This window comes from Leptodactylus fuscus, chromosome 6, assembly GCF_031893055.1.
Source record: "Leptodactylus fuscus isolate aLepFus1 chromosome 6, aLepFus1.hap2, whole genome shotgun sequence".
Taxonomy (NCBI): domain Eukaryota; kingdom Metazoa; phylum Chordata; class Amphibia; order Anura; family Leptodactylidae; genus Leptodactylus; species Leptodactylus fuscus.
In genome coordinates, this window is record NC_134270.1 from 169,451,781 (window position 1) to 169,478,528 (window position 26,748).

General features: G+C 46.5%; 2 protein-coding genes across 3 annotated transcripts; one reads left to right on the forward strand and one right to left on the reverse strand.

Moving 5' to 3' along the window:
- Nucleotides 1-2,111: 2,111 nt before the first annotated feature.
- Nucleotides 2,112-19,497, reverse strand: LSR (lipolysis stimulated lipoprotein receptor). Of its 2 annotated transcripts, XM_075277937.1 has the most exons (10): nucleotides 19,247-19,497; nucleotides 15,152-15,487; nucleotides 14,949-15,068; nucleotides 9,489-9,545; nucleotides 7,173-7,319; nucleotides 6,647-6,811; nucleotides 5,656-5,712; nucleotides 5,071-5,199; nucleotides 4,219-4,865; nucleotides 2,112-3,153 (listed from the first exon to the last, which is right to left on the reverse strand). In XM_075277937.1, exons 1-10 carry the CDS (start codon nucleotides 19,299-19,301, stop codon nucleotides 3,118-3,120), a joined length of 1,749 nt encoding a protein of 582 aa, XP_075134038.1. In that variant the 5' UTR covers nucleotides 19,302-19,497; the 3' UTR covers nucleotides 2,112-3,117. The 2 variants fall into 2 exon arrangements, with proteins under 2 accessions (XP_075134038.1, XP_075134039.1); XM_075277938.1 differs by lacking the exon at nucleotides 9,489-9,545.
- Nucleotides 19,498-21,763: 2,266 nt separating this feature from the next.
- FAM187B (family with sequence similarity 187 member B) lies at nucleotides 21,764-24,789 on the forward strand. Its single transcript, XM_075278095.1, has 3 exons — nucleotides 21,764-21,931; nucleotides 23,429-24,198; nucleotides 24,456-24,789. The coding sequence occupies exons 1-3, from the start codon at nucleotides 21,764-21,766 to the stop codon at nucleotides 24,787-24,789; spliced, it is 1,272 nt and encodes a 423-aa protein (XP_075134196.1).
- Nucleotides 24,790-26,748: the final 1,959 nt, after the last annotated feature.

Below are 26,748 nucleotides of genomic sequence, written 5' to 3' on the forward strand. Positions count from 1 at the left end.
ACACAGTATTATGTCCCATAGTGACCCCTGCACACAGTATTATCCCCCATAGTGGCCCCTGCACACAGTATTATGTCCCATAGTGGCCCCTGCACACAGTATTATCCCCCATAGTGGCCCCTGCACACAGTATTATCCCCCATAGTGGCCCCTGCACACAGTATTATGTCCCACTGTGGACACCTATAAACAATTATACTCTGGGGTCTTTTCAGACCCCAGAGTATAATAATCGGAGACCCAGGGGAGAAAAACATTAAAAAACCCTCTGTTACTCACCTATCTCCTGGCTCCTACGCTGTCGGCCTCCGAAGTAGTTGATGTTCAATGACGTCAGACATCACATGACCCGGGATGCAGGCCGGGGACATGAGACATCAGACAACTAGGCCGAAGCCTGCCCGGATCGTGGAGAGGTAAGTAACAGTGTTTTTTATGTTTCTTACCTCTCCCGGTCCGGCAATCATTATACTCGGGGGCCCGAAAAGTCCCCCAAGTATAATGATAGCAGTGGTAGCGGGTGTCACCGGGCCTCTAATGTCCCGGGCCCTGTGGCAGCTGCCTTTGCTGCTATGGTGGTAGTTACGCCACTGATGGCGGCGTACAATATCCGGTGCCCGTCTGTACAACTTGCGCAATATACAGCAGATGGCAGTTTGCGGTCCCATACTTATTATGTAGCATCAATCCAGGCAATAGCTACAACTATACCGTATACGCTCTCATTGCTGCCAGTGCAGAGTCTATAACATAAGACAACTTGATGATGTAGTAAAGAAAAAGGTAAGAAATCTAGTTCTTAATAAAAAGAAGGAAAATTGTACCTGAAGCGCCACCTATGGGCAGACAGCTCCCGACTATTAAAGAAGCCTTGTGACATGACTTGGGATATAAGCCAAAGCAGAAAAGAGGTATTAGAATAGTATAGGAGAGAATCGGACACCAGCAGGGGAAGGATGAAGGGGATGCACAAGTAGTGAAGTTGTGACACGATATGTCGGAGGTCGCGCGGGAGCAGATTTTTATGCCTAATGTAATCCATGGAGTTCAGAAATAGTCCAACATGAGCAGGAACCTCAGAGGCGGCAGATCTGGTCAGACCTGTATTGGACGGCTCATAGGAGACAGCTATGATTACTGTAATGAACCATCTGACACGATCGCATGACCTGGACGCCGCAGATGGCAGCAAAACTGTAAGGCCGCAACGTATCCGGATTGTGTGGTTGTAGCACAAGGCCTGGTTGGTTCACTATGGGGACTAAGGCCCGGTTCACATCTGCATTCCATTCTCCTATCTGCATGGAATTTGCAGAGAGAAAAGTCCTGTAAGCAGAGCATATTTCATGCAGAACCACACGGACCCCCTTATGGTCTATGAGTTTCCTTAGGTAATCCCTTTTTATGCAGTTTAGGTTTCCGTTCGGGGGGGTCCCCAAGCGACCTCCCCAGACGCAGATGTGAACTGGGCCTTTGGGAGGCAGTGCTGGATCCTAGGAATACGTCCCAGAGACACGAAACCTCTGCAGACTTTGCAAAGCGCTGCGGGAAATACCATGATTCATTGCGGTTTTTCCCCAGCCCACTACTTTGGGCCTTAGCCATAAAAGGTCTCCATATAACCCCTTTAAGAACAGAGCTGGGACGAGCAGGGTCATCCTCCTGATTAGAGATGAGCGAACACTGTTCGGATCAGCCGTTCTGAACAGCACGCACCTATAGAAATGAATGGAAGCACCTGGCACGGCGACCGGCAAAGTGTACGTGCCAGGTGCTTCCATTCATTTCTATGGGAGCGTGCTGTTCGGAACGGCTGACCCGAGCTCATCTCTACTCCTGATCTGTAGAGCTAGTGGTAAGTCCAGGGTGACCCTGCAGGATCTTGTTGCACTACCGTCAAACTGTTGAGCTCGGTCAGATAAGGGCACGGAGTCGTCTTCGATCTTGAGGGCCGTTGCTGATGGATCTTGAGGCTGCGCTCCAGACGCTCTTCTATAATACTCGGCCTACACATGGCGTCTCTACCCATAACCCTCCAACAGACTCATTCACATTATAGTGAAAAAGGACACAAAAACTCTCATTGTACAAAAATGTAAAACTTTATTCAGCTTCCAAGAAGACACTTTACAGCAGTGTAACACCCTCACAGGTCACTGGTGCTATACACCGAGGGTGCAGGTATGGTTACAGGTACGAGATAGTCAGACGCCGCAGGAGATTTAAGAAAACTAGTGCAAAAAGAGACGTTTACAAGTGAAGATCCCCCGGAGTGGAGGAGAGAAGAAAAAATTCAGAGTCGTTGTTTATACGTATAATAAATACACATTGAGTGTTCGGCAGAGTAGGTGAAAGCTTTTGCAAAAGTTATAGGCGACCCCATGACAGCGCATCACATGACCCTGGTCACATGTTTTTGGAATTTATTTTCTATCTGAACCTGTCTTGCGCCATTTTGTACACATCGGTATAAAAACAGCAATTCTATCCCAGTGATTCAAAGACTTGTTATACTCCAGTCACATCCAGAGCAGCATCAACACAAACGGCGTAAAATATAAGCAAAATGTCAAGAAAATTAAAATTGTAAAAGTAAAAACAAAAAAAATAAAAAAAAATGCAATCATCTTACCACATATGGATCATATTAAAAAAAAAATACTCTGTGCTGCTGTGAAGCCTGCCCCTTGCACTATAAATCTCAGGCTTGTTTCATAGCAGTGATGGATCAGATTGGACATCACAATGCTAGTGTGAAAGTGACCTTCCATAGATCAGCACCTTCCTCTCCTGAAATACTCTGTGCTGCTCACTCCCTAGCTAACATCTGCTCCTTCCTACTACAGTTCTGTCAATTAAAAAACAACATTGATAATTATAAAAATGTACAAAATTAATTACAAGAAGCGATCCATCCTCTACAGCGATCTCTCGGACACATCGGGGCGTCTTATTAAATTACAAAAAAGTTACTTTACAAAGAATAAAAACCTGACACAATCTCCGCACCGGAAACCCCGGGCGCCAGTGCGGCTCAGGGCGACAGAAAATCCCTGGAATTCATGGACAAAAACTACAGAAGGTTATAAAACATAAGATTGGGGTCCGGTCCGAGGCTCAAACGATAAGACTCTCCCGGCTCAGAGCTTCACCCTGGAAGACAAAAGGTGATAGAACAATGAGAGGAAGCAAAGCGGAGAACGAGATCTAAAGTCAGTCAGCTCTGGCACAAAATACACAGAGTTTTCTGGAACTTAAAGGGGATGTCCGCAGATACATAGGGTAGGTCACCGCACCTGAATCAGACAGGGCTTTTCCTTGTGAATTGTCAAGATCGCAACAGAGTTCTTTGGAGCAGTGAGGGTGTTGCCACTTATCTATTTGGAGGAATGGCAGCGCCTTCCTTACTCCAAAGAGCTCATCTGTATAGTGACAAAAAGTGTGATCTCTCAGTAATGGAGGCCGCAATACACAAGAGGAAAACCTGGTTTGATTCTGGTGGCAGTAACCTATCTATCTGCAGGGCTGGGGTGATATGCTGGTTCTGGTGACAGTAACCTATCTATCTGCAGGGCTGGGGTGATATGCTGGTCTGGTAACACTAACCTATCTATCTGCAGGGCTGGGGTGATATGCTGGGTCTGGTGACACTAACCTATCTATCTGCAGGGCTGGGGTGATATGCTGGGTCTGGTGACAGTAACCTATCTATCTGCAGGGCTGGGGTGATATGCTGGGTCTGGTGACACTAACCTATCTATCTGCAGGGCTGGGGTGATATGCTGGGTCTGGTGACACTAACCTATCTATCTGCAGGGCTGGGGTGATATGCTGGTCTGGTAACACTAACCTATCTATCTGCAGGGCTGGGGTGATATGCTGGGTCTGGTGACACTAACCTATCTATCTGCAGGGCTGGGGTGATATGCTGGGTCTGGTGACAGTAACCTATCTATCTGCAGGGCTGGGGTGATATGCTGGGTCTGGTGACACTAACCTATCTATCTGCAGGGCTGGGGTGATATGCTGGGTCTGGTGACACTAACCTATCTATCTGCAGGGCTGGGGTGATATGCTGGTTCTGGTGACAATATTTCTACCCTTTATGAGAGCGGAGGTGACATCACAGTCCTATAACATGTGCCAGGGCTGGTGAACCATCTCCCACCTCTACCAATGAGGTACAATATGGCGGACAGCACATGGCACTTCACTGACCTTCCTCAGCTTCTTCCCTCTGGAGGACACAGATTCGGTTTCTGTATATGGAGGAGGTGGTGGCGGGAAATCATCATCATCGTTGCGGCGGTTTCTCCGGCCCTCTGAGCGGGAGGAATTGGCGACACTCTCTAAGCCATCCCGGCTGCCCGCTCTCTGCTGCTGCTTCCGTTTCAAGGCATCTTGAAGGAATCGGTCATCATACTCTGGTTCCTGGTGGGAGCGGTCGTGATCCCGGAGGTCATCTCTACTCCGGCTCCTTTTACCTCCATAATAGTCATCCCGGGGGTCAGGGGAGCGGCCGTCTCTGCCTCTGCCGTAACCTCGGCTGCTGTTTTCGTCATCTGAGCTGCGTCTTCCGCGGCTTCGGCTGTCCGGAGGATCGTAGTATCGATCTCTTCTGTCCAGGTCGTCCAAGTCGTCCATGGAGCGAGTACGTGCTCTCCTTTCGTGCCGATATCCGTCATCGCTGTACTCCATCGGCCGCGTGGGAGGAGGAGGACGTCTGTAGCCGCCATCATGGAGACTGTCCATCTCTATGTCCTGGATGGGAGTCATGGCCTGATTTCTCAGCCGACCCAGATCGTTGCGCAGGTTGTTTCTGGGATCTTCCTCGTGTAAGGAGCTGACCTCGCTCATCACTGTGGCTATGGAGGGAACAAAGACGACGACATCATTAGCCGTGACCAATATAATACTCCATAGGGCCATTGTAGGGGAGGTCCCACATTATAGATGGGGGTCCAGTACAGATTTTGCATCAGGACCCAGGAGTTTCGAGTCATCTACAACCATGGCAAGGCATAAAGGATGAGCGATGACCTAAAGTGATAGTCACAAAGTCTTCCTTACCGTTCTCAAATCTGTTATTCTGAGCTCCTGGTCTGGTTGGATCGAAGTTAGCCAGCTCCTTCTCCATGTAGTAGAGGACCCTCATGGAGTCGTCCTGCTGGTTGGCCTGGATGCGGTAGCCGCTTCGGACTGGAAGAAAGACGACAGAATGTGGTGAGCGAGTACAGGGTAATAAGACTGACCCGCACACAAGGCCGCCGCTCCCTGTGCAAGCGTCCCATAGGACACTGAGCAGGACAGGACCTGCAGAATGGAGGTAAGTACATCATGGAGTCCACTCCGGCCTCACATCGGTCGTGTGCACAAGTGTAAGAACACTAAAGGTATGTCCATGTGTACAAATGAAAACTTCAGCAAAGTCTGGATGTGGATTTACCGCAGAATAGAACCTACGCACTGTGCGGTCTAAAATCTACAATGACCATCAAACAACATGGCGGATTTAATCACTGTTGACAGCGGACTTTTTTTCTGCATTGCGTACAATTGGTTAAAGTTTCATCCACATTGCCCATTTAGTAATCAATTCCAGATGAAATCCGCCACATGTGACCATACCTAGACAAGGACAAAAAACATACGTACCTGATACTGGGGCATCGTTGTCCCGAATAAGAGGAACCTGAGAGCTGTGTCCGCCCACTGAAAGTATAAAGACGACAAGTCAATGCTGTTGTGGATGATCCACCTGCTCCCGCGTCTCGGCTCTGCTACATCGCTGCATATGGAGAGCGTACTCAGCTGTGCTACAGCGCTGCCTAAACTCTGCTACATCTGGCCATTTGGATTAGAGAGGTGTTCTTATGTCAGTGTCTGAGCAGCTTCTGTGTTGGAAACGGCTGAACGAATGTTGCAGAAATTTGTCACAGTCGATCAGCCTGCTCCTGCGTCTCGGCTCTGCTACATCGCTGCATATCCATAGGATACCCAGCTGTATGTACTTGTTTGCATATGGAGAGCCTATAGAGGTGTGCTACAGTGCTGCCTAAACTCTGCTACATCAGGCAATTGTGATTACAGGGGTTTTGTTATGTGACTGTCTGAGCAGCTTCTGTGTTACAAAGGGCTGAACAGATGTTGTTGAAATGTGCCAAAGTTCTCCCCCCTCCCCCATCAGAGGCAGAACAACACATTCCCCGTCGTACTCACTGAAACTCTAAACCCGATATACTCCTCTTGCCCACACACATCCTGCATGTTCTGTAGTCTCCTGATCTTCTATGAGACTCCATTTTCTTCAGCTTTCACACTGTCCAGCGTCATCCTATATAGCTCCGCCCACAAAAGTGTGTAGCTCCACCCACTGCCTAGCATGATCCTATGGCTCAAGGACCTGTGATGACGTCATGACAGGTCCTTTAGTGTAGTGTAAACCTAAATTCCTTCACTGCTGTTGTGTAATGATGTCATTTACCGGGATAAAAAGTAGCCTATGTTTTAATCGGCGTTCCTACCTATGTATGTGGCAAATTTCATGCAAATCCGTTCAGCCGTTTTTGCGTGATTGAGGAACAAACATAATAGTATTAGTAGGAGGAGGTAAGGCGTTACGGTCAGGGTGGTATCTGTTGCTCACCAGAGCTCGCTGCGTCATAGTCGTAGCCGTTGTACATTTTTACGATGGATCCTGGCGGTGGCGGCACCTTCATCTGGCTGGGGTGAGAGTACATGGAAGGAGCGTAGACGCTGGGGGCATAAATACTGGGCACCCCGGCGGTGGCAGCCTTCCCTGCTTCATACACTGTGAGGAATAGAGAGAAGAGATGTGAGTCAGTGTGTGAGGACGGTGGGGAACAAATATGGCCACGTATCCGTGTCCAGTCAGGTTATGCATATCTTAATAATCTTATATCATTTTATCCTGGCACCACTAGAGGGAGCTCACTGCATCTGAGATTGTACAGCTCCTATTGGGTGAGCACCCCCTAGTGGTGACCAAAATTTTATTTTTTAAGGCTGTCTATGCAGGAGGTTTAGTCTATGCAACATAAAATTTTGGAACGGAGTCCAATCTCACAGCCTCAGTTAGTATGGCACAAGCTACCCGATGCCATCGACATGCAATCGTATCCCGAATGTTGTGTATGTGGTTGTAAACGTACGCGCTCTGGGGCAGCAGCACCTCTCCGGGCAGCACGGACAGCTGACGTAACAGCAGCAGGTGTGGGGGCAGCACTGGCACCAGCAGATCCCAATCATTAGGAAGAGGAAAAACGCAGCGAGGACGACAAGGACGACAAAGAGCCAGTCTGCAAAACACAAGAGGAGACGCCGGAGTCACTGTCTGCAGGAGGAAAGGTGAAGAGACGCATTAATCCTCAGCACTTACAGGGTGAAGTCAGGGCATGTGCGCCCGGGACACTGCACAGACAGCAAACAGGACGGGTGCTGCTCGCTGTCAGCACAGGATCTGCTATCCGTCAGGAGACATGGCTACTCACACCAGGAGGTTTATACAAATCCTAATCTCTCTGCACTAAATGACTTTGTATATTGCAAAGGATCTGACACCCAGACCCCACACACAGGCGCAGATCTGGACTGAGCAGAGGACGGGCCCAGAAACAGCTCAGCTCCTGTACAAGTAATAGGAGCGGCACTGCAGCGCCATCCACTGACTAGTGGTAGTTCTGGGGAACCGCAGGACTTGAATAGGAGCAAAGCCACATCCAATCCCCAACCACTGTCCAGGTGTCAGATGCTGAGGAATAGAGATGAGCGAGTACTGTTGGGATCAGCCGATCCGAACAGCACGCTCCATAGAAATGAATGGATGCACCTGGTACTTCCGCTTTGACGTTGGCCGGCCGCTTAACCCCCCGCGTGCCGGCTACGCCCATTCATTTCTATGCGAGCGTGCTGTTCTGATCGGCTGATCCGAACAGTACTCGCTCATCTCTACTGAGGACCCATCTTGTGGAGAATGTAAGTGGGACTGGAAAACCCCTTTAACATGTCAATTTCTCACCCTTGTCAAGACCTGTGCCAAGGCAATGCTATGCACAGCTACAGTACAAAGCTGTTACGCCCCCTGTCTATATCTGTGAGTGAGCGCAGTAGATTATCCACTACCATCTACTGCATCGCTGCTATGGATGAGATTTAGTCGTATCTCAGCTCTACGTGACCAGAGCCGACGTTTTACCTCCAGAATGCAAATCGATGCCGCAGAATAATCCGGTGGTTTTCGGACAGTCGTGGGAAACCTCCGAAAATTTTAGGTCTTTTTCTTGCAGGGAAACATGTGGCTGAATTTCTCCTACAGAACCTGAGCGGTGTATGGCCCCTGCAGATTTATCTGAGAGGACGTTTGTGCAGCGAGTGTAAGGATTTCTGCAAGTCCCACTTACATTAAGGAGTTCTAGATATAGATCTGAGCCCTTCTATCCTGGCTACAACCCCATGCATCTGAATGGAGGGCGATCTGGCAGCAGAATACACCCGGATGCCGTCCATCACCTCTATGGGGGCTTCTCATCCATTCTGTCCCAATGAAACAGAACCCGGTCTATGTTCAGTGAAACAGAATGGACTCTCAGACGCCCCCTTGGATGGCCGAAATAAGGCTTAGAGTGTAGTTTTGACACAGACAATATGTCGCTCTATTCTCCCCTCCATGCAGCAACTAATACATCCTCGTACAAAACACTTTACAGGCGTGTAGCGAATACGGTTTTGCATGACGAATGTTTTTAGATAAGGCCTAAAAGCACTAAAGTAGGCACAAAAGAGAAGTCATCATATAGGCTGGGGATACCCTGTGCAGGCCAAATGAAGAATAATACAAGGCGCCTCCACCGCCCTGGGTTTCCATAATCTTAATGATGACAAATGATATCATGGAGTAACCCCAGCTCTATATGTTGTATTAGCCAATAACAAACCACTAGGATCCGCACCTCGCCCCCTCTATAGGCCCGCAGCCCTGTATAACACTACTACAGAGAGGTTCTGGGATCATATCACCTTTGCAGGAGTATGGAGACTTACTAAGCCATTTTGGCTGCACTGTAGGATTTGCGTATTTACTATAGAGAGTCAGTCCTGTGTAATGTCCTCCGTCCGCAGCCCTCGCCACCACAATAAGCACCAAACTACAAAGCAAGAGAGAAAACCAAAGAGCAAAGCGGCCGGGCCGACAAGATTGTGTGTCCAGCACTCCCATAGAAGTGAATGGGGTCTAGGCCGCGCTCGCTCAGCTTTCCCATTCATTTGTATGGAGAGTGAAGGGCGGCACACAACCCTGAGGACGCGACAGTCACGTCACTGCAGAGACCGAGAGCAATGGCAGACCCATCCCCAAGTCACTAGGTCGCACTAGGTAACCCTGTACTAATCTGTGGGGGAGGCAATAAGGGAACTAACCCCCCCCCCAGAGACTGCCCTGGTTCACAAGCTATCATGGATGGAGCGGTTACCTTCCATGTTATCTATCTCAAAGTCTGGTAATAGTTCAGAGCCCTTTGATGATTTCCCTAGAGGACAAAAGAGAAAACAGTTACTAAATAGAGATTGGACTTATCAGAGCATTTGCTTTAGGCAGGGGGCGCTAGTGAGTACAATAACCCCCCCAAATACCTGCACAAGTCACCAGAACAACATGGAGGGACTGCCCGACCCCCACACGACCAGTATAGCAGTCTGTACAGTCATCCTATTCACGAAACACGGACATAGCAGAAAATACTCAAATGTGGACGGCGGGAGAGAAAGCTGGACATAGGAATAACACAGCAGAGAATTCACAAGATACACAATGGCTGACTGTACGGTATATATAGGTGTGTGTATATGTGGCTGCGGTGTAGAACATACCTGGAATAGCACCGGAGAGAGTAAAGGGGCTTTCTGGGACTTTAATATGTGATCGGTGAGGGTCTGACACCGGGTACCTTCGCTGATCAGCTATCTGAAGAGACTCCTGGGTTCATGAGCACTAGGGGAGCAGCCCTCTGTCACTACTGTCATCGGTCACACAGTAAGGCTGAGCCGCAATACCAAACACAACCACTAGGATGCTTACACTGCTGGGTATACAGTGAAGAGGCCTCAGCCAAATGCTGTAGTCTCATCAACCAGCTCATTTGTGGGGGTGTCAGGTATCGGACCCCCATCGATCACATAGAGATGATCTATCCTAAAAACAGGTCATCAGTATGCCAAAGGTCAAAGTGCTGTCAATGCACAACACACGGCCATGGGATGTAAACCTGAACCACTGTATATGTATGTCATAGGTGGTCAGGTGACCTCGAGAGGATGACAGTGGTTTATAATGGCTTCTCTTTTCCAATACAGGCAATGGTGACAAGACTTGGACCTCAACATCATGTGTACCCTAAACATGACGTAAGAGCTAAGTCACAGCACTGCTGACAAGACTCTAACACTCTCCCACAGTGCACTGTCCTCTACAGCTCAGCGTTACATCAGAGGAGACCAACCATGAAAATATATCACAGTCAGACACTAGATGGCAGCATTCACCGCTATAACATCCCACCGCCATCTACTATTACCAGCAAACTTGTGTGTAACAAGAATGAAATCTGGAGAAAAACTACAGCTATTTATCTATAGCACATACACTATCACTGCCTCACACCCACCGACATCCTCAGACACAAGGCGCAGTCCATTACTGTAACCCCCAATCCCTTTCATGTGCTTGTAAGAGAGGCCGAAAGTCACAGCGTCCATATGAAGCCCGGCACCATAAGAGCTCAATATTCTGCTGGTACAGTCACTGTGTACATACATTACATATCCTGTATTATACCCCAGAGCTGCGCTCACTATTCTGCTGGTACAGTCACTGTTTACATACATTACATTACTTATCCTGTATTATACTCCAGAGCTGTGCTCACTATTCTGCTGGTACAGTCACTGTGTACATACATTACATTACTTATCCTGTATTATACTCCAGAGCTGCGCTCACTATTCTGCTGGTACAGTCACTGTGTACATACATTACATTACTTATCCTGTATTATACTCCAGAGCTGCGCTCACTATTCTGCTGGTGCAGTCACTGTGTACATACATTACATTACTTATCCTGTATTATACCCCAGAGCTGCGCTCACTATTCTGCTGGTACAGTCACTGTGTACATACATTACATTACTTATCCTGTATTATACCCCAGAGCTGCGCTCACTATTCTGCTGGTGCAGTCACTGTGTACATACATTACATTACTTATCCTGTATTATACCCCAGAGCTGCGCTCACTATTCTGCTGGTGCAGTCACTGTGCACATACATTACATTACTTATCCTGTATTATACTCCAGAGCTGTGCTCACTATTCTGCTGGTGCAGTCACTGTGCACATACATTACATTACTTATCCTGTATTATATTCCAGAGCTGCGCTCACTATTCTGCTGGTACAGTCACTGTGTACATACATTACATTACTTATCCTGTATTATACTCCAGAGCTGCGCTCACTATTCTGCTGGTACAGTCACTGTGTACATACATTACATTACTTAACCTGTATTATATTCCAGAGCTGCGCTCACTATTCTGCTGGTACAGTCACTGTGCACATACATTACATTACTTATCCTGTATTATACTCCAGAGCTGCGCTCACTATTCTGCTGGTACAGTCACTGTGTACATACATTACATTACTTATCCTGTATTATATTCCAGAGCTGCGCTCACTATTCTGCTGGTACAGTCACTGTGTACATACATTACATTACTTATCCTGTATTATACTCCAGAGCTGCGCTCACTATTCTGCTGGTGCAGTCACTGTGTACATACATTACATTACTTATCCTGTATTATACTCCAGAGCTGCGCTCACTATTCTGCTGGTACAGTCACTGTGTACATACATTACATTACTTATCCTGTATTATATTCCAGAGCTGCGCTCACTATTCTGCTGGTACAGTCACTGTGTACATACATTACATTACTTATCCTGTATTATACTCCAGAGCTGCGCTCACTATTCTGCTGGTACAGTCACTGTGTACATACATTACATTACTTATCCTGTATTATACTCCAGAGCTGCGCTCACTATTCTGCTGGTACAGTCACTGTGTACATACATTACTTATCCTGTATTATACCCCAGAGCTGCGCTCACTATTCTGCTGGTACAGTCACTGTGTACATACATTACATTACTTATCCTGTATTATATTCCAGAGCTGCGCTCACTATTCTGCTGGTACAGTCACTGTGTACATACATTACATTACTTATCCTGTATTATACTCCAGAGCTGCGCTCACTATTCTGCTGGTACAGTCACTGTGTACATACATTACTTATCCTGTATTATACCCCAGAGCTGCGCTCACTATTCTGCTGGTACAGTCACTGTGTACATACATTACATTACTTATCCTGTATTATACTCCAGAGCTGTGCTCACTATTCTGCTGGTACAGTCACTGTGTACATACATTACATTACTTATCCTGTATTATATTCCAGAGCTGCGCTCACTATTCTGCTGGTACAGTCACTGTGCACATACATTACATTACTTATCCTGTATTATACTCCAGAGCTGTGCTCACTATTCTGCTGGTACAGTCACTGTGTACATACATTACATTAATTATCCTGTATTATACTCCAGAGCTGGCTCACTATTCTGCTGTACAGTCACTGTGTACATACATTACTTATCCTGTATTATACTCCAGAGCTGCGCTCACTATTCTGCTGGTACAGTCACTGTGTACATACATTACATTACTTATCCTGTATTATACTCCAGAGCTGCGCTCACTATTCTGCTGGTGCAGTCACTCTGTACATACATTACATATCCTGTATTATACTACAGAGCTGTGCTCACTATTCTGCTGGAGCAGTCACTGTGTACATACATTACTTATCCTGTATTATACCCCAGAGCTGCGCTCACTATTCTGCTGGTGCAGTCACTGTGTACATACATTACATTACTTATCCTGTATTATACTCCAGAGCTGCGCTCACTATTCTGCTGGTACAGTCACTGTGTACATACATTACTTATCCTGTATTATACTACAGAGCTGTGCTCACTATTCTGCTGGTGCAGTCACTGTGTACATACATTACATTACTTATCCTGTATTATACTCCAGAGCTGCGCTCACTATTCTGCTGGTGCAGTCACTGTGTACATACATTACATTACTTATCCTGTATTATACTCCAGAGCTGCGCTCACTATTCTGCTGGTACAGTCACTGTGTACATACATTACATTACTTATCCTGTATTATACTCCAGAGCTGCGCTCACTATTCTGCTGGTACAGTCACTGTGTACATACATTACTTATCCTGTATTATACTACAGAGCTGTGCTCACTATTCTGCTGGTGCAGTCACTGTGTACATACATTATATTACTTATCCTGTATTATACTCCAGAGCTGCGCTCACTATTCTGCTGGTGCAGTCACTGTGTACATACATTACATTACTTATCCTGTATTATACTCCAGAGCTGCGCTCACTATTCTGCTGGTACAGTCACTGTGTACATACATTACATTACTTATCCTGTATTATACTCCAGAGCTGCGCTCACTATTCTGCTGGTACAGTCACTGTGTACATACATTACTTATCCTGTATTATACTACAGAGCTGTGCTCACTATTCTGCTGGTGCAGTCACTGTGTACATACATTATATTACTTATCCTGTATTATACTCCAGAGCTGTGCTCACTATTCTGCTGGTGCAGTCACTGTGTACATACATTACATTACTTATCCTGTATTATACTCCAGAGCTGCGCTCACTATTCTGCTGGTACAGTCACTGTGTACATACATTACGTTACTTATCCTGTATTATACACCAGAGCTGCGCTCACTATTCTGCTGGTGCAGTCACTGTGTACATACATTACATTACTTATCCTGTATTATACACCAGAGCTGCGCTCACTACTCTGCTGGTGCAGTCACTGTGTACATACATTACATTACTTATCCTGTATTATACTCCAGAGCTGCGCTCACTATTCTGCTGGTACAGTCACTGTGTACATACATTACATTACTTATCCTGTATTATACACCAGAGCTGCGCTCACTATTCTGCTGGTGCAGTCACTGTGTACATACATTACATTACTTATCCTGTATTATACTCCAGAGCTGCGCTCACTATTCTGCTGGTACAGTCACTGTGTACATACATTACATTACTTATCCTGTATTATACACCAGAGCTGCGCTCACTATTCTGCTGGTGCAGTCACTGTGTACATACATTACATTACTTATCCTGTATTATACACCAGAGCTGCGCTCACTATTCTGCTGGTGCAGTCACTGTGTACATACATTACATTACTTATCCTGTATTATACTCCAGAGCTGCGCTCACTATTCTGCTGGTACAGTCACTGTGTACATACATTACATTACTTATCCTGTATTATACACCAGAGCTGCGCTCACTATTCTGCTGGTGCAGTCACTGTGTACATACATTACATTACTTATCCTGTATTATACACCAGAGCTGCGCTCACTATTCTGCTGGTGCAGTCACTGTGTACATACATTACATTACTTATCCTGTATTATACACCAGAGCTGCGCTCACTATTCTGCTGCTTGTTATTGGAAACAGTCAGTGAGTTTGTGGTGAGATACAGACTAGCTGAGCTCCTATAATACAGCGGGTAGTCTCCCTACATCTGCTGACAGTACACAGTTTGCTTCGGTGATTTCCTCGTACAGTACAGGTTCGGCTCCCTCGCCGCATTAGGTTTTAGTCTTCCCCACTGCGTGTTACACGGGGCACATCCTGACGCCTCTCCTGTGCTGTGGGTTTTGCAACTAAAATGGGACGCGATGATGATGATGACGATGTTCTTACCCAATACCAACAGTTCAGCATAGGCCTCATTATTTCCCGACAGGTCCTGCGCTGAGAAGACCGTACAGTAGTAAACGCCGCTATCACCCCACGCCGTCTGATCAAAGGTGAGATCGGCATCTGCAAAGAAAGAAATATGGAGAGTCACCATCTACTGCAGTGACTGCCCAGGCCAATGGCGCCATCTATAGGACAACACCTACTGTTGTTTATGGTGATTTTGCGCCCCTGATAATCCTGTCCCAGAGTGACGGTGTTGCTCTGCTTGGTGGCCACGATGCGCACCGTCCTGCTGCTGTCCTGACACTCCACATACGGGTTATACCCGGCCTGCTGCAGCTGGTTGTTCATGGTGGTGTCTACGCTGGATGGGCTGAAGGCGTCCGCGATCCGACTCCTGCAGAAAGACTTGAACTTCCAGGTGATGATAGGGGGCGTCAGAGAGCTGGTGTCGTACGTGCACTGCAACGTGATCGGCTGGAACAAGATGACCACATTGAAGGGATTCTTCACCGTCACCACCATCCCGCTGCTGCCCCCTGCAAATACAAGGAGAAGGAAGATATTAGGTATACAGAGTACAGGGCTTACTGCGCAGCCCGGATATAGTAACAGGTGAAGTGCACTGCCGGTGAGATCATTCAGGATTTTAGGAAAGCTGGGTGACTAAGGATACATGTGCTGGGTCCATTGTGGGACTGCAAATAGATGATACCTGTGTTTAGTGCCCAAAATTTAGGTGGCAGGTGACTGTAGGATAGGTGTATACAATCATTCCAAATTGTGGGAGAGGCAGACTGTCGTGTTCTTCCCCGTCCTGAACCCACGATAGCTACTCGCCGCTGACACGTGACTGATACTGGCCGCACATGACATTACACATAGTAATATTTATTTATATACACCTGGAAAACCCCTTTAAATCACGGCTGTAGTACACAATATTGGCCATGTGGTGGCAGCAGAGTACGCAGCAGGAGGAGGAGGGTGTTCCCAGGTGTCGCTCCCATAGTCTTGTTATTGTACTTTCGCTGTTCCCATTCCAGCCCCCATGCTGTGCGCTCCCCTCCAGTAACCGCCCCCGGGCCTGACCACAGCCGCCCTGCCCCCACCATCCCAAACTAGAAGAGATAGTAGAGCCACAGAATAATAGGAATAGAGCCGGAGAGGAGGAGGGGGCTGATACAGGACACCCAAAAACCGTCTGGACAGTACCCAACCTGACCTGACCCCATAGCCGGCCGTGTGTATAGGGCTATAGGAATGAATGGGTGCTAGCCAGTAGGTGTGTGACAGACGCCAACTATCAGGTGTATTTTTCGGCCGCACACCTGGAGGGTTCCCGCAGATTTCTATCTTTGCAGTAATAACTGACGTGAGGTTTTCGGGCCCCTCCAGGATAGATCAGGGGGTGATAACCAGACCCCGCACCGATCAGCCTGAGTCTGGGTTGCTCCTTCTCCAGTGTCCGGCCGTCGGGTGTTATTTCATTTCGGTTTCCGGGTGTTGATAATTAGATGACAGACCGTCTGCACCCCCGGTACCCCAGGGCACGTCACTTTGTGCTGTTAGTTTTCGTCACACGTATGACTTATGTGATCGCCCACATATTAGTGCGGTACGTCACGGCGAGGCAGGCAGTCCTGTGATCGCTCACCATGCGTCACCGCACTGAAAACCGGATGTCATGTAAATAAGGCCTCAGGCCCCGATCACATCTGATGTGGAATCCATCAAAGAGTCTGCCAAAAAGGGGGGAAAAAGTGACAACACAGCAGCGTACCCCGTACTACAGAAAACGGACGGATCCCAACTTGGCTGTCTGTTGTTCTGGTCCGCTAAAATATTAGTAACACACGGGCCGGACCAAACACATAAGCGGTGCACGAGTGCGCGGGACTGCGCGATCTGCCGATTCCAGGCGGAGACTACGGTGCAAATGAGACATGGCAGAATATAGGTAACGGGGGCCGAACGTATCCGTCATAGAAAGAATACAGAGCTTACAGGAACTATACGGCACAAAGGGGAAGACGTATATGAAGTTATAAGACTGCAGCTCATATACACCGACATACATGTTATAGGCTCCTCCCATGTAATACATTGTATATGATCACTAAGGCTCGGATCACGTCTGCAACGGAGAAAACCAGACAGCGGAAACACAACAGAAACATAATAGTCTATAGCAGGTATCCGCTGTCTGAGGGGATGGGCTCTCCAACATTCAGGTGACCCCTCCCCTCATACAATAAGTTATAGATCATATTGTGTATCAGCCCCATATATAATAAGTGGTATGCCATTAGACCCCTCCCCTCATACAATAACTTGTATACTATTAGCCCCCCATATAATAAGTTGTATACTATTAGGCTCCTCCCCCATACAATAAGTTGTATACTATTAGCCCCCCCATACAATAAGTTGTATACTATTAGCCCCCCCATACAATAAGTTGTATACTATTAGGCTCCTCCCCCCATACAATAAGTTGTATATTAGGCTCCTCCCCCCATACAATAAGTTGTATATTAGGCTCCTCCCCCCATACAATAAGTTGTATATTAGGCTCCTCCCCCCATACAATAAGTTGTATATTAGGCTCCTCCCCCCATACAGTAAGTTGTATATTAGGCTCCTCCCCCCATACAATAAGTTGTATATTAGGCTCCTCCCCCCATACAATAAGTTGTATATTAGGCTCCTCCCCCCATACAATAAGTTGTATACTATTAGCCCCCCCATACAATAAGTTGTATACTATTAGCCCCCCCATACAATAAGTTGTATACTATTAGCCCCCCCATACAATAAGTTGTATACTATTAGCCCCCCCATACAATAAGTTGTATACTATTAGCCCCCCCATACAATAAGTTGTATACTATTAGCCCCCCCATACAATAAGTTGTATACTATTAGCCCCCCCATATAATAAGTTGTATACTATTAGGCTCCTCCCCTCATACAATAAGTTGTATATTATTAGGCTCCTCCCCCCATACAATAAGTTGTATATTAGGCTCCTACCCCATACAATAAGTTGTATATTAGGCTCCTCCCCCATACAATAAGTTGTATATTAGGCTCCTCCCCCATACAATAAGTTGTATATTAGGCTCCTCCCCCCATACAATAAGTTGTATACTATTAGCCCCCCCATAGAATAAGATGTATACTATTAGCCCCCCCATACAATAAGTTGTATACTATTAGCCCCCCCATATAATAAGTTGTATACTATTAGGCTCCTCCCCTCATACAATAAGTTGTATATTATTAGGCTCCTCCCCCCATACAATAAGTTGTATATTATTAGGCTCCTCCCCCCATACAATAAGTTGTATACTATTAGCCCCCCCATACAATAAGTTGTATACTATTAGCCCCCCCATATAATAAGTTGTATACTATTAGGCTCCTCCCCTCATACAATAAGTTGTATATTATTAGGCTCCTCCCCCCATACAATAAGTTGTATACTATTAGCCCCCCCATACAATAAGTTGTATACTATTAGCTCCCCCATATAATAAGTTGTATACTATTAGGCTCCTCCCCTCATACAATAAGTTGTATATTATTAGGCTCCTCCCCCCATACAATAAGTTGTATACTATTAGCCCCCCCATACAATAAGTTGTATACTATTAGGCTCCTCCCCCATACAATAAGTTGTATATTAGGCTCCTCCCCCATACAATAAGTTGTATATTAGGCTCCTCCCCCATACAATAAGTTGTATATTAGGCTCCTCCCCCATACAATAAGTTGTATATTAGGCTCCTCCCCCATACAATAAGTTGTATATTAGGCTCCTCCCCCATACAATAAGTTGTATATTAGGCTCCTCCCCCATACAATAAGTTGTATATTAGGCTCCTCCCCCATACAATAAGTTGTATATTAGGCTCCTCCCCCATACAATAAGTTGTATATTAGGCTCCTCCCCCATACAGTAAGTTGTATATTAGGCTCCTCCCCCATACAATAAGTTGTATATTAGGCTCCTCCCCCATACAATAAGTTGTATATTAGGCTCCTCCCCCATACAATAAGTTGTATACTATTAGCCCCCCTCATATAAGTTATACATAGTAATAAATTGTATACTATTAGGCTCCTCCCCTCATACAATAACTTGTATACTATTAGCCCCCCATATAATAACTTGTATACTATTACCCCCCCATACAATAAGTTATACATAGTAACAAGCTGTATACTCGGAGTATATGGCGCCCTCCCTGAGGTAATATAACGTCTCATGTTACCCCTCAGCCTCTTCTTACCTGCCAGGGCCAGCAGAGCCAGCAGTGCCGGGATCCAAGAGCTCCGCTCCGCCATGGCCGCCGCCGCCGCCTCCCGCCCAAACTTCCGGAGACAAGTGACCGCCGCCGGCCCCAGGTACAGCGGAGCCAACCACCTGTCCGCCTGCTGGAGGGTCCTGTGTGAGAACCTGCGGGACCCCCGGCCAGTCACACGGGGCAAGTACAAGAGAAGTGTCCGCTGAAAGAGTCACCTGCCCCGGCTCATGGGAAAAGTGAGGAAACAAGGAAGAGAAGGGAACCCGCCCCTCCCGTGAGCAGGAATGGTCCAGCCCAGGTAAAGCCCCGCCCCCTGTACTGTGTGTACTGTAGGAGAGAGGAGGCTCAATGTCCGGCGGCGGCTGCTAAAGCTCAGGGGTCCTAGTGCTGCAGACAGGAAAGGGTCCGCATACACCTGTCCTGTATATACTGTATGTGTCCATATACACCTGTCCTGTATATACTGTATGTGTCCATATACACCTGTCCTGTATATACTGTATGTGTCCATATACACCTGTCCTGTATATACTGTATGTGTCCATATACACCTGTCCTGTATATACTGTATGTGTCCATATACACCTGTCCTGTATATACTGTATGTGTCCATATACACCTGTCCTGTATATACTGTATGTGTCCATATACACCTGTCCTGTATATACTGTATGTGTCCATATACACCTGTCCTGTATATACTGTATGTGTCCATATACACCTGTCCTGTATATACTGTATGTGTCCATATACACCTGTCCTGTATATACTGTATGTGTCCATATACACCTGTCCTGTATATACTGTATGTGTCCATATACACCTGTCCTGTATATACTGTATGTGTCCATATACACCTGTCCTGTATATACTGTATGTGTCCATATACACCTGTCCTGTATATATTCTGTATGTGTCCATATACACCTGTCCTGTATATACTGCATGTGTCCATATACACCTGTCCTGTATATACTGCATGTGTCCATATACACCTGTCCTGTATATATATATATATATATATATATATATATATATATATATATATATATATATATATATACACTCATATACCTGTCCTATCCATATGGAAGTGTCCTTGTACATCTGTCCTGTCCATATGGTCCTGTCCTCATACTCCCATCCTGATCCACATGGACCTGTCTTCACAAACAATCCTAATCCACATGTTCCTCTTCTCATACATCTGTAATGATCCATGAGGTCTTGTCCTGGTCCATATAGAAGTGTCCCTATACACCTGTCCCTGTTGTCCTCATACTCCTGCTCTTTCGCCCTCTGTATTAGTTATCTACGTGACCCTTTTATCCTTGTTCTTTGCCTCTTGGTGACTTGTATTTGGGGCAGTTGCCCCCCTTGCCCTCCCCCATCTGTGACCACACTTCCTGTCTCTGACCTTCATTCATCCCTTGCCCTGCCTGGGGGTTCATTGTCACCTCTTGCAGGATTGCTTTGTATTTGTCCATCACCCACCTGTTGTGTTTGTGTCTTTCTTGTGATCTTCACAGATGACATTGCCCCCCCACCCCACCCCCAGTGATTTCCAGTGTTCTGGTTGGTACTGCTGTATATTATAATTAAGCTCCGCCCACCTTATATAATTCATACCCTAAAATATAAGTTCCATTTTACAATTTTTAGTCAAAACCTCTTGTTTATATCACAAGGTTCAAAATGATTACAATTGTATCCAGTGTAGACAACGCTCTATAAACTAATCTGGAATCCAAATAGATACATTGTAACATTCAGGCTGGAGAAATACTTGTGGTGCTGATGTGTCTTCACATCTGCGTCCATCTGAAGAAGTCGGGTTACGTTTTACAACAATGGACATCTGATGGACCCCATTATAGTTAAAGGGGTCCTCTGTGTGTTACCACAGCAGACTCCGCCGCAGAAACCGCCAGAAATTGGCGGAGAGAAAAATTCTGTACAAAGGACTTTTCCCATCGCCCGTTTCAGTCTACAATAGAAAGAGCGGCCTCCCAAAAATGGCCGCCGGCCGGCATGCGCAGTCGGTTCTACTAGTGTCTCACTGGCAGAGCCAACTGCGCAGGCGTCGGAGGTGACGCAGGAGGAAGAAGACAGAGAAGGGGAGGATCCAGCCGAAGATAGAGGCGTCGCAGGATCGTGTTCTCGAGCAGCAGTGGGGACGCCCCCATTGCATTTTCAGTGCTAGGGCCCGCCCCCATCGCTGTGATAGAACTAATTTACATACCGGTAAAAACCGGTATTTATAAGGAATGGCGCGGCAGAGATCACATCTAAAGGTAAGAGACGAATAGCCTTTCTAAAGACTATTCCTACGTCTTATCCACAAAAAAAGAGGTTTTAATGGTAGAATCCCTTTAAAGAAAACCTGTCTGGTCGATTTGGGGCACAAGTCCTTATAGACAGCGGGTTTAGTGTCCCAGATCACCCTATTGTAATGACATCTGTGCCCGTATTTAAAGACCATACCTTTATACTTACCTAGAGATGTGTCCGTTGACTCTCCGCTGCTCCCTGCGCATGCGCACTTCTTCAGTGAATCCAGGGACATACATTGCGCATACGCCCCAAGTCCGTCTCATTCGCATTGAAGATGAGATGTACTCTTCCGGCTTCGTTGAAGAGCTGCGCCGGTGCAGAGAGTACAGCTACAGGGTGAGTATAAAGGTATTTATTTTTAGGGTGGGCACCGATGGCTTTACAACAGGGTGACACTAAGGTCCATAAGGTCCCGTGAGTGGTTTAGTGTCTCAGATCACTCTGACGGGTTCCTTTAAGCCTCAGACTTGGCACAATGACGCACTCTGAAATTTCACTCCTAAGTAATTAAAACAGAAAGTACAAAGCTGCTTGTGGCGCCCAGTGCCTAATCCTGAGTCTTACTTAGCTTATGCCGCTGCCAATAAAGGAGGACCCACATGCAGTGGCCCAGGAATCAAGACTGCGGAGTCCACAGGACAAACCATCAACTCCAACTCTTCTATTTTTCCACAGCCCAACTCCAACTCCTGCCCTGACACCTTCATAAATGGCTGATGTAGCCAGACAGAGGCCGTAAAGATCCTCTAATTCATTAAAAAGCCAGTGATTGATTCCTATGAAAGTAAATATGTATCTAATTTATTAAGTAATTCCAATAATTGTATTAGATAATCAAATAATTAATCATTTTATTTTGAGCTTGAGCTGGCAACTTTTTTATGACTCCACCTAAAATTGGTCCCAACTCCAACGCCATCTCCATACCCCTGTTCATAAATAAGATATTGTCTGGAGAATACTGGCTGCCTTAAAGGGATTCTCCACTCTGGACAATCCCTACTTGATAGGAGAACCCCTGGACAATATGCCGGTTACAACGTGTCCCCCTGACGCGATCAGGGAGAAATTTGTGGGGACACCTGGCGGTAAGTATTCAGTTTCTCTGAAGCAACACCATAGGGGACATGAAGTAATACATAGCGCTAATACACATCAGGGCGTTGTCGGTATATTGTAGGGCAGGTCCATAGTAAGAGATACTCTCCACTCTCCAAGAAATGAGGATCTTGGGCATATTGTAAGTGGTTTTGGTACAATAAGTAGAGGAAGGAATAGGGTTCTGTATGTGTACACCTCTTAAAGGGGGATTCCACCAATAATATTTATAACCCATTTGCCAATTTTTAGAACAAGGGACTCTTTGATTTGGTGCTGAGTTGTTGTATGGGGTGGTGGCGTAACATGCACTGTATGTAACATGCATAAATGGCTTAGTATGCTCATTTGGCTGTTTCCATACTTCCCATGGAGTGGTATAGGGAGACACAGTGAATATTTGGCTGATATGACCCAAACCCTATGGGTGCTCGCTGTAGCTTTCCACGTATGCACTGGGGTCTCTCATTTTAATGATCCAAGCATATGAACCACCCATTACTTATAACAGGCATAAAATCTTCTGGACATAGATAGAATACAATGTCTGTGCCAAGGCCTGATGGGAGAAGCTCGGCCCAGCCAACGTTCTGATGGAATACTGGCGTCTATGACTCAAGGATTCCACGTTGTTGCCAGTAGAGCGGACAGTTCAGAACACATTGCAGGCCATTACCAGCTAAATCAATGTATCCGGTGTCCTTCTTTTTATTTATGTGGCTCCTGTTTCATCAGACCACATCTGCCAATGGTGAAGACTCTGCGACCGTGTCCTGTCCGGCTTATCGACCTTGTACAATGGCTTTGGCCTCTGAGAACTCCGTCACTCTAAAATGTGAACATGCTGCTGTGTATTGGCAATACCTCGACATCTCCCAACCCCACGCAAGGCCGCTGACTTTCATACAAAGTAACGGTTTGATCCCCCAAGATGAAGATCTCAACAATCAAGAAAACTTGACGGTCCTGGGTTTGATGTCAAGATCTCAGATGGTTTCTGGAAACCTCAAACTCCTGTACCCAAAAGTGCAGGACACGGGAATCTACACCTGTAGGAGTGAGGGGAGACATTTGGCCTACTACAAAATTGATTTCCAGGATGCCAAAAACATTTACGTCTCCCACGCCAGTTTGGGCGATAGAGTCAGACCTAACACTACCATAGACCTTGGTGGAGGGGCCACGGCGAAGGTGTTCACCTTATGGAGTGACTGGCAGTCTTGTGATCGATGTGGGGTGTTGGGCGAAAGGAAGAAGGTTGGGTTTTGTTACATGAAGATCACTAGAAATTCCACGGATATAGAAGAGCCCCAGCCATGTGGACTTATGCAATCCAACAATGGTGAAATTAATTTTTTCCACACGCCAGAGCTGAGGATTGAGATGTGTAAGGAGCCTTGTACTGAGGTCACATCTACGGAGGAGCTCACCCTTGAGATAGTCAACTATCACACTTTCCTCCATGCAGATGCCTTGTTAACATGTCCATCGTCTTCTATCTACAGGTAAGTAAGTAGATAGTAACCTTCCGAGATTAAGATGATTCAGCCACATCACCAATTCCTTCTGAACACTGGTGGAGGTTCATGGGCACCCGATATTCGGTAACAACACCAAATACCAGGATCTGTGTTGGTACCCACCAATATTAAAGTGGCATTCCCATTTAAAGGGGCAAAACGGCAAAAAAAATGATGTAAAATGAAGAGACCCTGACTTAGGATTCCCACAGCAACACAACCTTCTATGTTTTCATCTACAGACCCGTGTCCTGGAGCCATGAAAACACGTCTTTTACACGCCTGCAGCAAATGATGAACAACGCGTCCTATGTCCTGGATAAGACGACCGGAGGCGGAGCCTTGTTTATTCCAATCCTCAATAAATCGGATGAGGGCGTGTACAAGTGTTACATAGGCCGCAGGCTGGCGGGGCGCTTCTACGTGATATTCCCCAGTATCCAATACACTTCAGCACCCCAGCAGTTCTCTATATTGGAGTCCATTGTGCTCGGCCTGTTGATGTTCCTGCTGCTCCTTACATTATTACTCACCTGCCTCCAACCCTGTAAAGAAACAACCCGCCGTGTTATCTGATAAAAAAAAACGTATATTCTGGTCAATAAAAACTGGAAATTCAGAAATATTTCACGATCCATTCCATGTTACTATATCATTTATACCACATGCTGAGAGGAGGAAAACAGCCATGTCTTTTACCCCTTTAATGCTCCGACTCTTCGTCATGTGACTGACCGTGCAGTACCCCGAGGATAAGCGGCGAGAATAGATCGGGGTAGGTCACATGATCAAGAGAATAGAGTGGGCTGTAAGACGTCCAGCCCCCATGCATTGGGCATTTTTGTTAGCGGGCTTTTTGTCCGTTATACTGATCCTCTGACGGACCAGAACAATGGACAGCAGATGTGAACATAACGTATATGTGCTTATCTCCGCTGAAAGGTTTATCCCCAGCCGAAAGCTACTTCTGCAGAAAGGGACAAAAACTCAAGGAAATAAACACAGAACTGCAGCCCAGTCCACTGTATAGCACTGGGGCTGCGACACTGGAATAGATGATCGGTGGGGGTCCAGGTATCACACCCCCATTGATCTAGTATTTATGGTGTATCCTGTGTATAGGGCATCAGTATAAAAAACACTCTTGGTTCTCCGGAAAGCCCTTTAACTCTATTCTATGCTATCAGTCAGTACAATTACACCAATACCAAATTTAGGTAGTTTTGTACAATAAAAATACATCCGTTTTGCACATCCACATCATTGCAGTGCATGGGCACAGGTCAGGAAAGTACAGCGCAAGATTTTAGAACTCTCCCAGTACAGTGCATGTGTCATCCTGCAACTGTGTGGCACATGCGTGAGAATTTAGAACTCTCCCAGTACAGCGCATGCGTCATCCTGCAACTGCATGGCTCATTCGTGAGATTTTAGAACTCTCCCAGTACAGCGCATGCGTCATCCTGCAACTGCATGGCTCATTCGTGAGATTTTAGAACTCTTCCAGTACAGTGCATGCGTCATCCTGCAACTGCACGGCGCAGGCACAAGATTTTAGAACTCTCCCAGTACAATGCATGCATCATCCTGCAACTGCACAACACATGCAGAAGATTTTAGAACTCTCCCAGTATGCTGCATGTGTCATCCTGCAACTGTGCAGTGCATGCGCAAGATTTTAGAACTCTTCCAGTACAGCGCATGCGTAATCCTGCAACTGCATGGCACATGCAAAAGATTTTAGAACTCTCCCAGTACAACGCATGCATCATCCTGGAACTGTGCGGTGCATGCGCGAGAATTTAGAACTCTCCCAGTACAGGGCATGCGTCATCCTGCAACTGCACAACACATGCACAAGATTTTAGAACTCTCCCAGTACAGCGCATGCGTCATCCTGCAACTGCACGGCTCATGTGTGAGATTTTAGAACTCTCCCAGTACAGTGCATGTGTCATCCTGCAACTGTGTGGCACATGCGTGAGAATTTAGAACTCTCCCAGTACAATGCATGCGTCATCCTGCAACTGCACAATGCATGCACAAGATTTTAGAACTCTCCCAGTACAGCGCATGCGTCATCCTGCAACCGCACGGTGCATATGCGAGAATTTAGAACTGCTGAGAATGCCAATGGACAGTAAAGGGGCTGTCAATCAAGTGAATAGGCGCAGGTACAGGAGAAGAAATTGTGGAGCATTTGCAGTGATAGGGACTGCCCAGTTGTCACTTGCTTGTTGGATAAAAATTGGTTTCCAGGTCTGTATTTCCTGGACAACCGCATTATTACACCTCAGTGCTCATCAATGGATATGGCTACCAACGTGTTTCTCACCCTACCCAGTGCTGTAGTTTAGGAGGGGTGACGGCTCTGACAGGCTCCTCTGTCTGCGCAGGGGTTTTGGTGCCCTGTATCAGAATATTAAGCTTTGTTTGGTGCGGGCCTCAGTTTTGGGCAGGGTTTGAACACGGCGGTTACTGTATTGGTTGTCCACATCCATATATATGTCTCTTCCCATTTGGATCTGATCTTCC

Bases quoted from the DNA above. Each gene is read 5' to 3' on its own strand.
- LSR (XM_075277937.1), bottom strand. From the start codon at position 19,301: ATGGCGGAGCGGAGCTCTTGGATCCCGGCACTGCTGGCTCTGCTGGCC. The intron at 4,866-5,070 runs GTAAGGAAGACT...TTCCCTCCATAG, and splicing joins GAATAACAGATTTGAGAACG to CCACAGTGATGAGCGAGGTC. The intron at 3,154-4,218 runs GTCAGTGAAGTG...TTTGTCTTCCAG, and splicing joins GAGGGAAGAAGCTGAGGAAG to GGTGAAGCTCTGAGCCGGGA.
- FAM187B (XM_075278095.1), top strand. From the start codon at position 21,764: ATGTGTCCGTTGACTCTCCGCTGCTCCCTGCGCATGCGCACTTCTTCA. The intron at 21,932-23,428 runs GTGAGTATAAAG...CTGTTTCATCAG, and splicing joins GCAGAGAGTACAGCTACAGG to ACCACATCTGCCAATGGTGA. The intron at 24,199-24,455 runs GTAAGTAAGTAG...TTTCATCTACAG, and splicing joins CCATCGTCTTCTATCTACAG to ACCCGTGTCCTGGAGCCATG.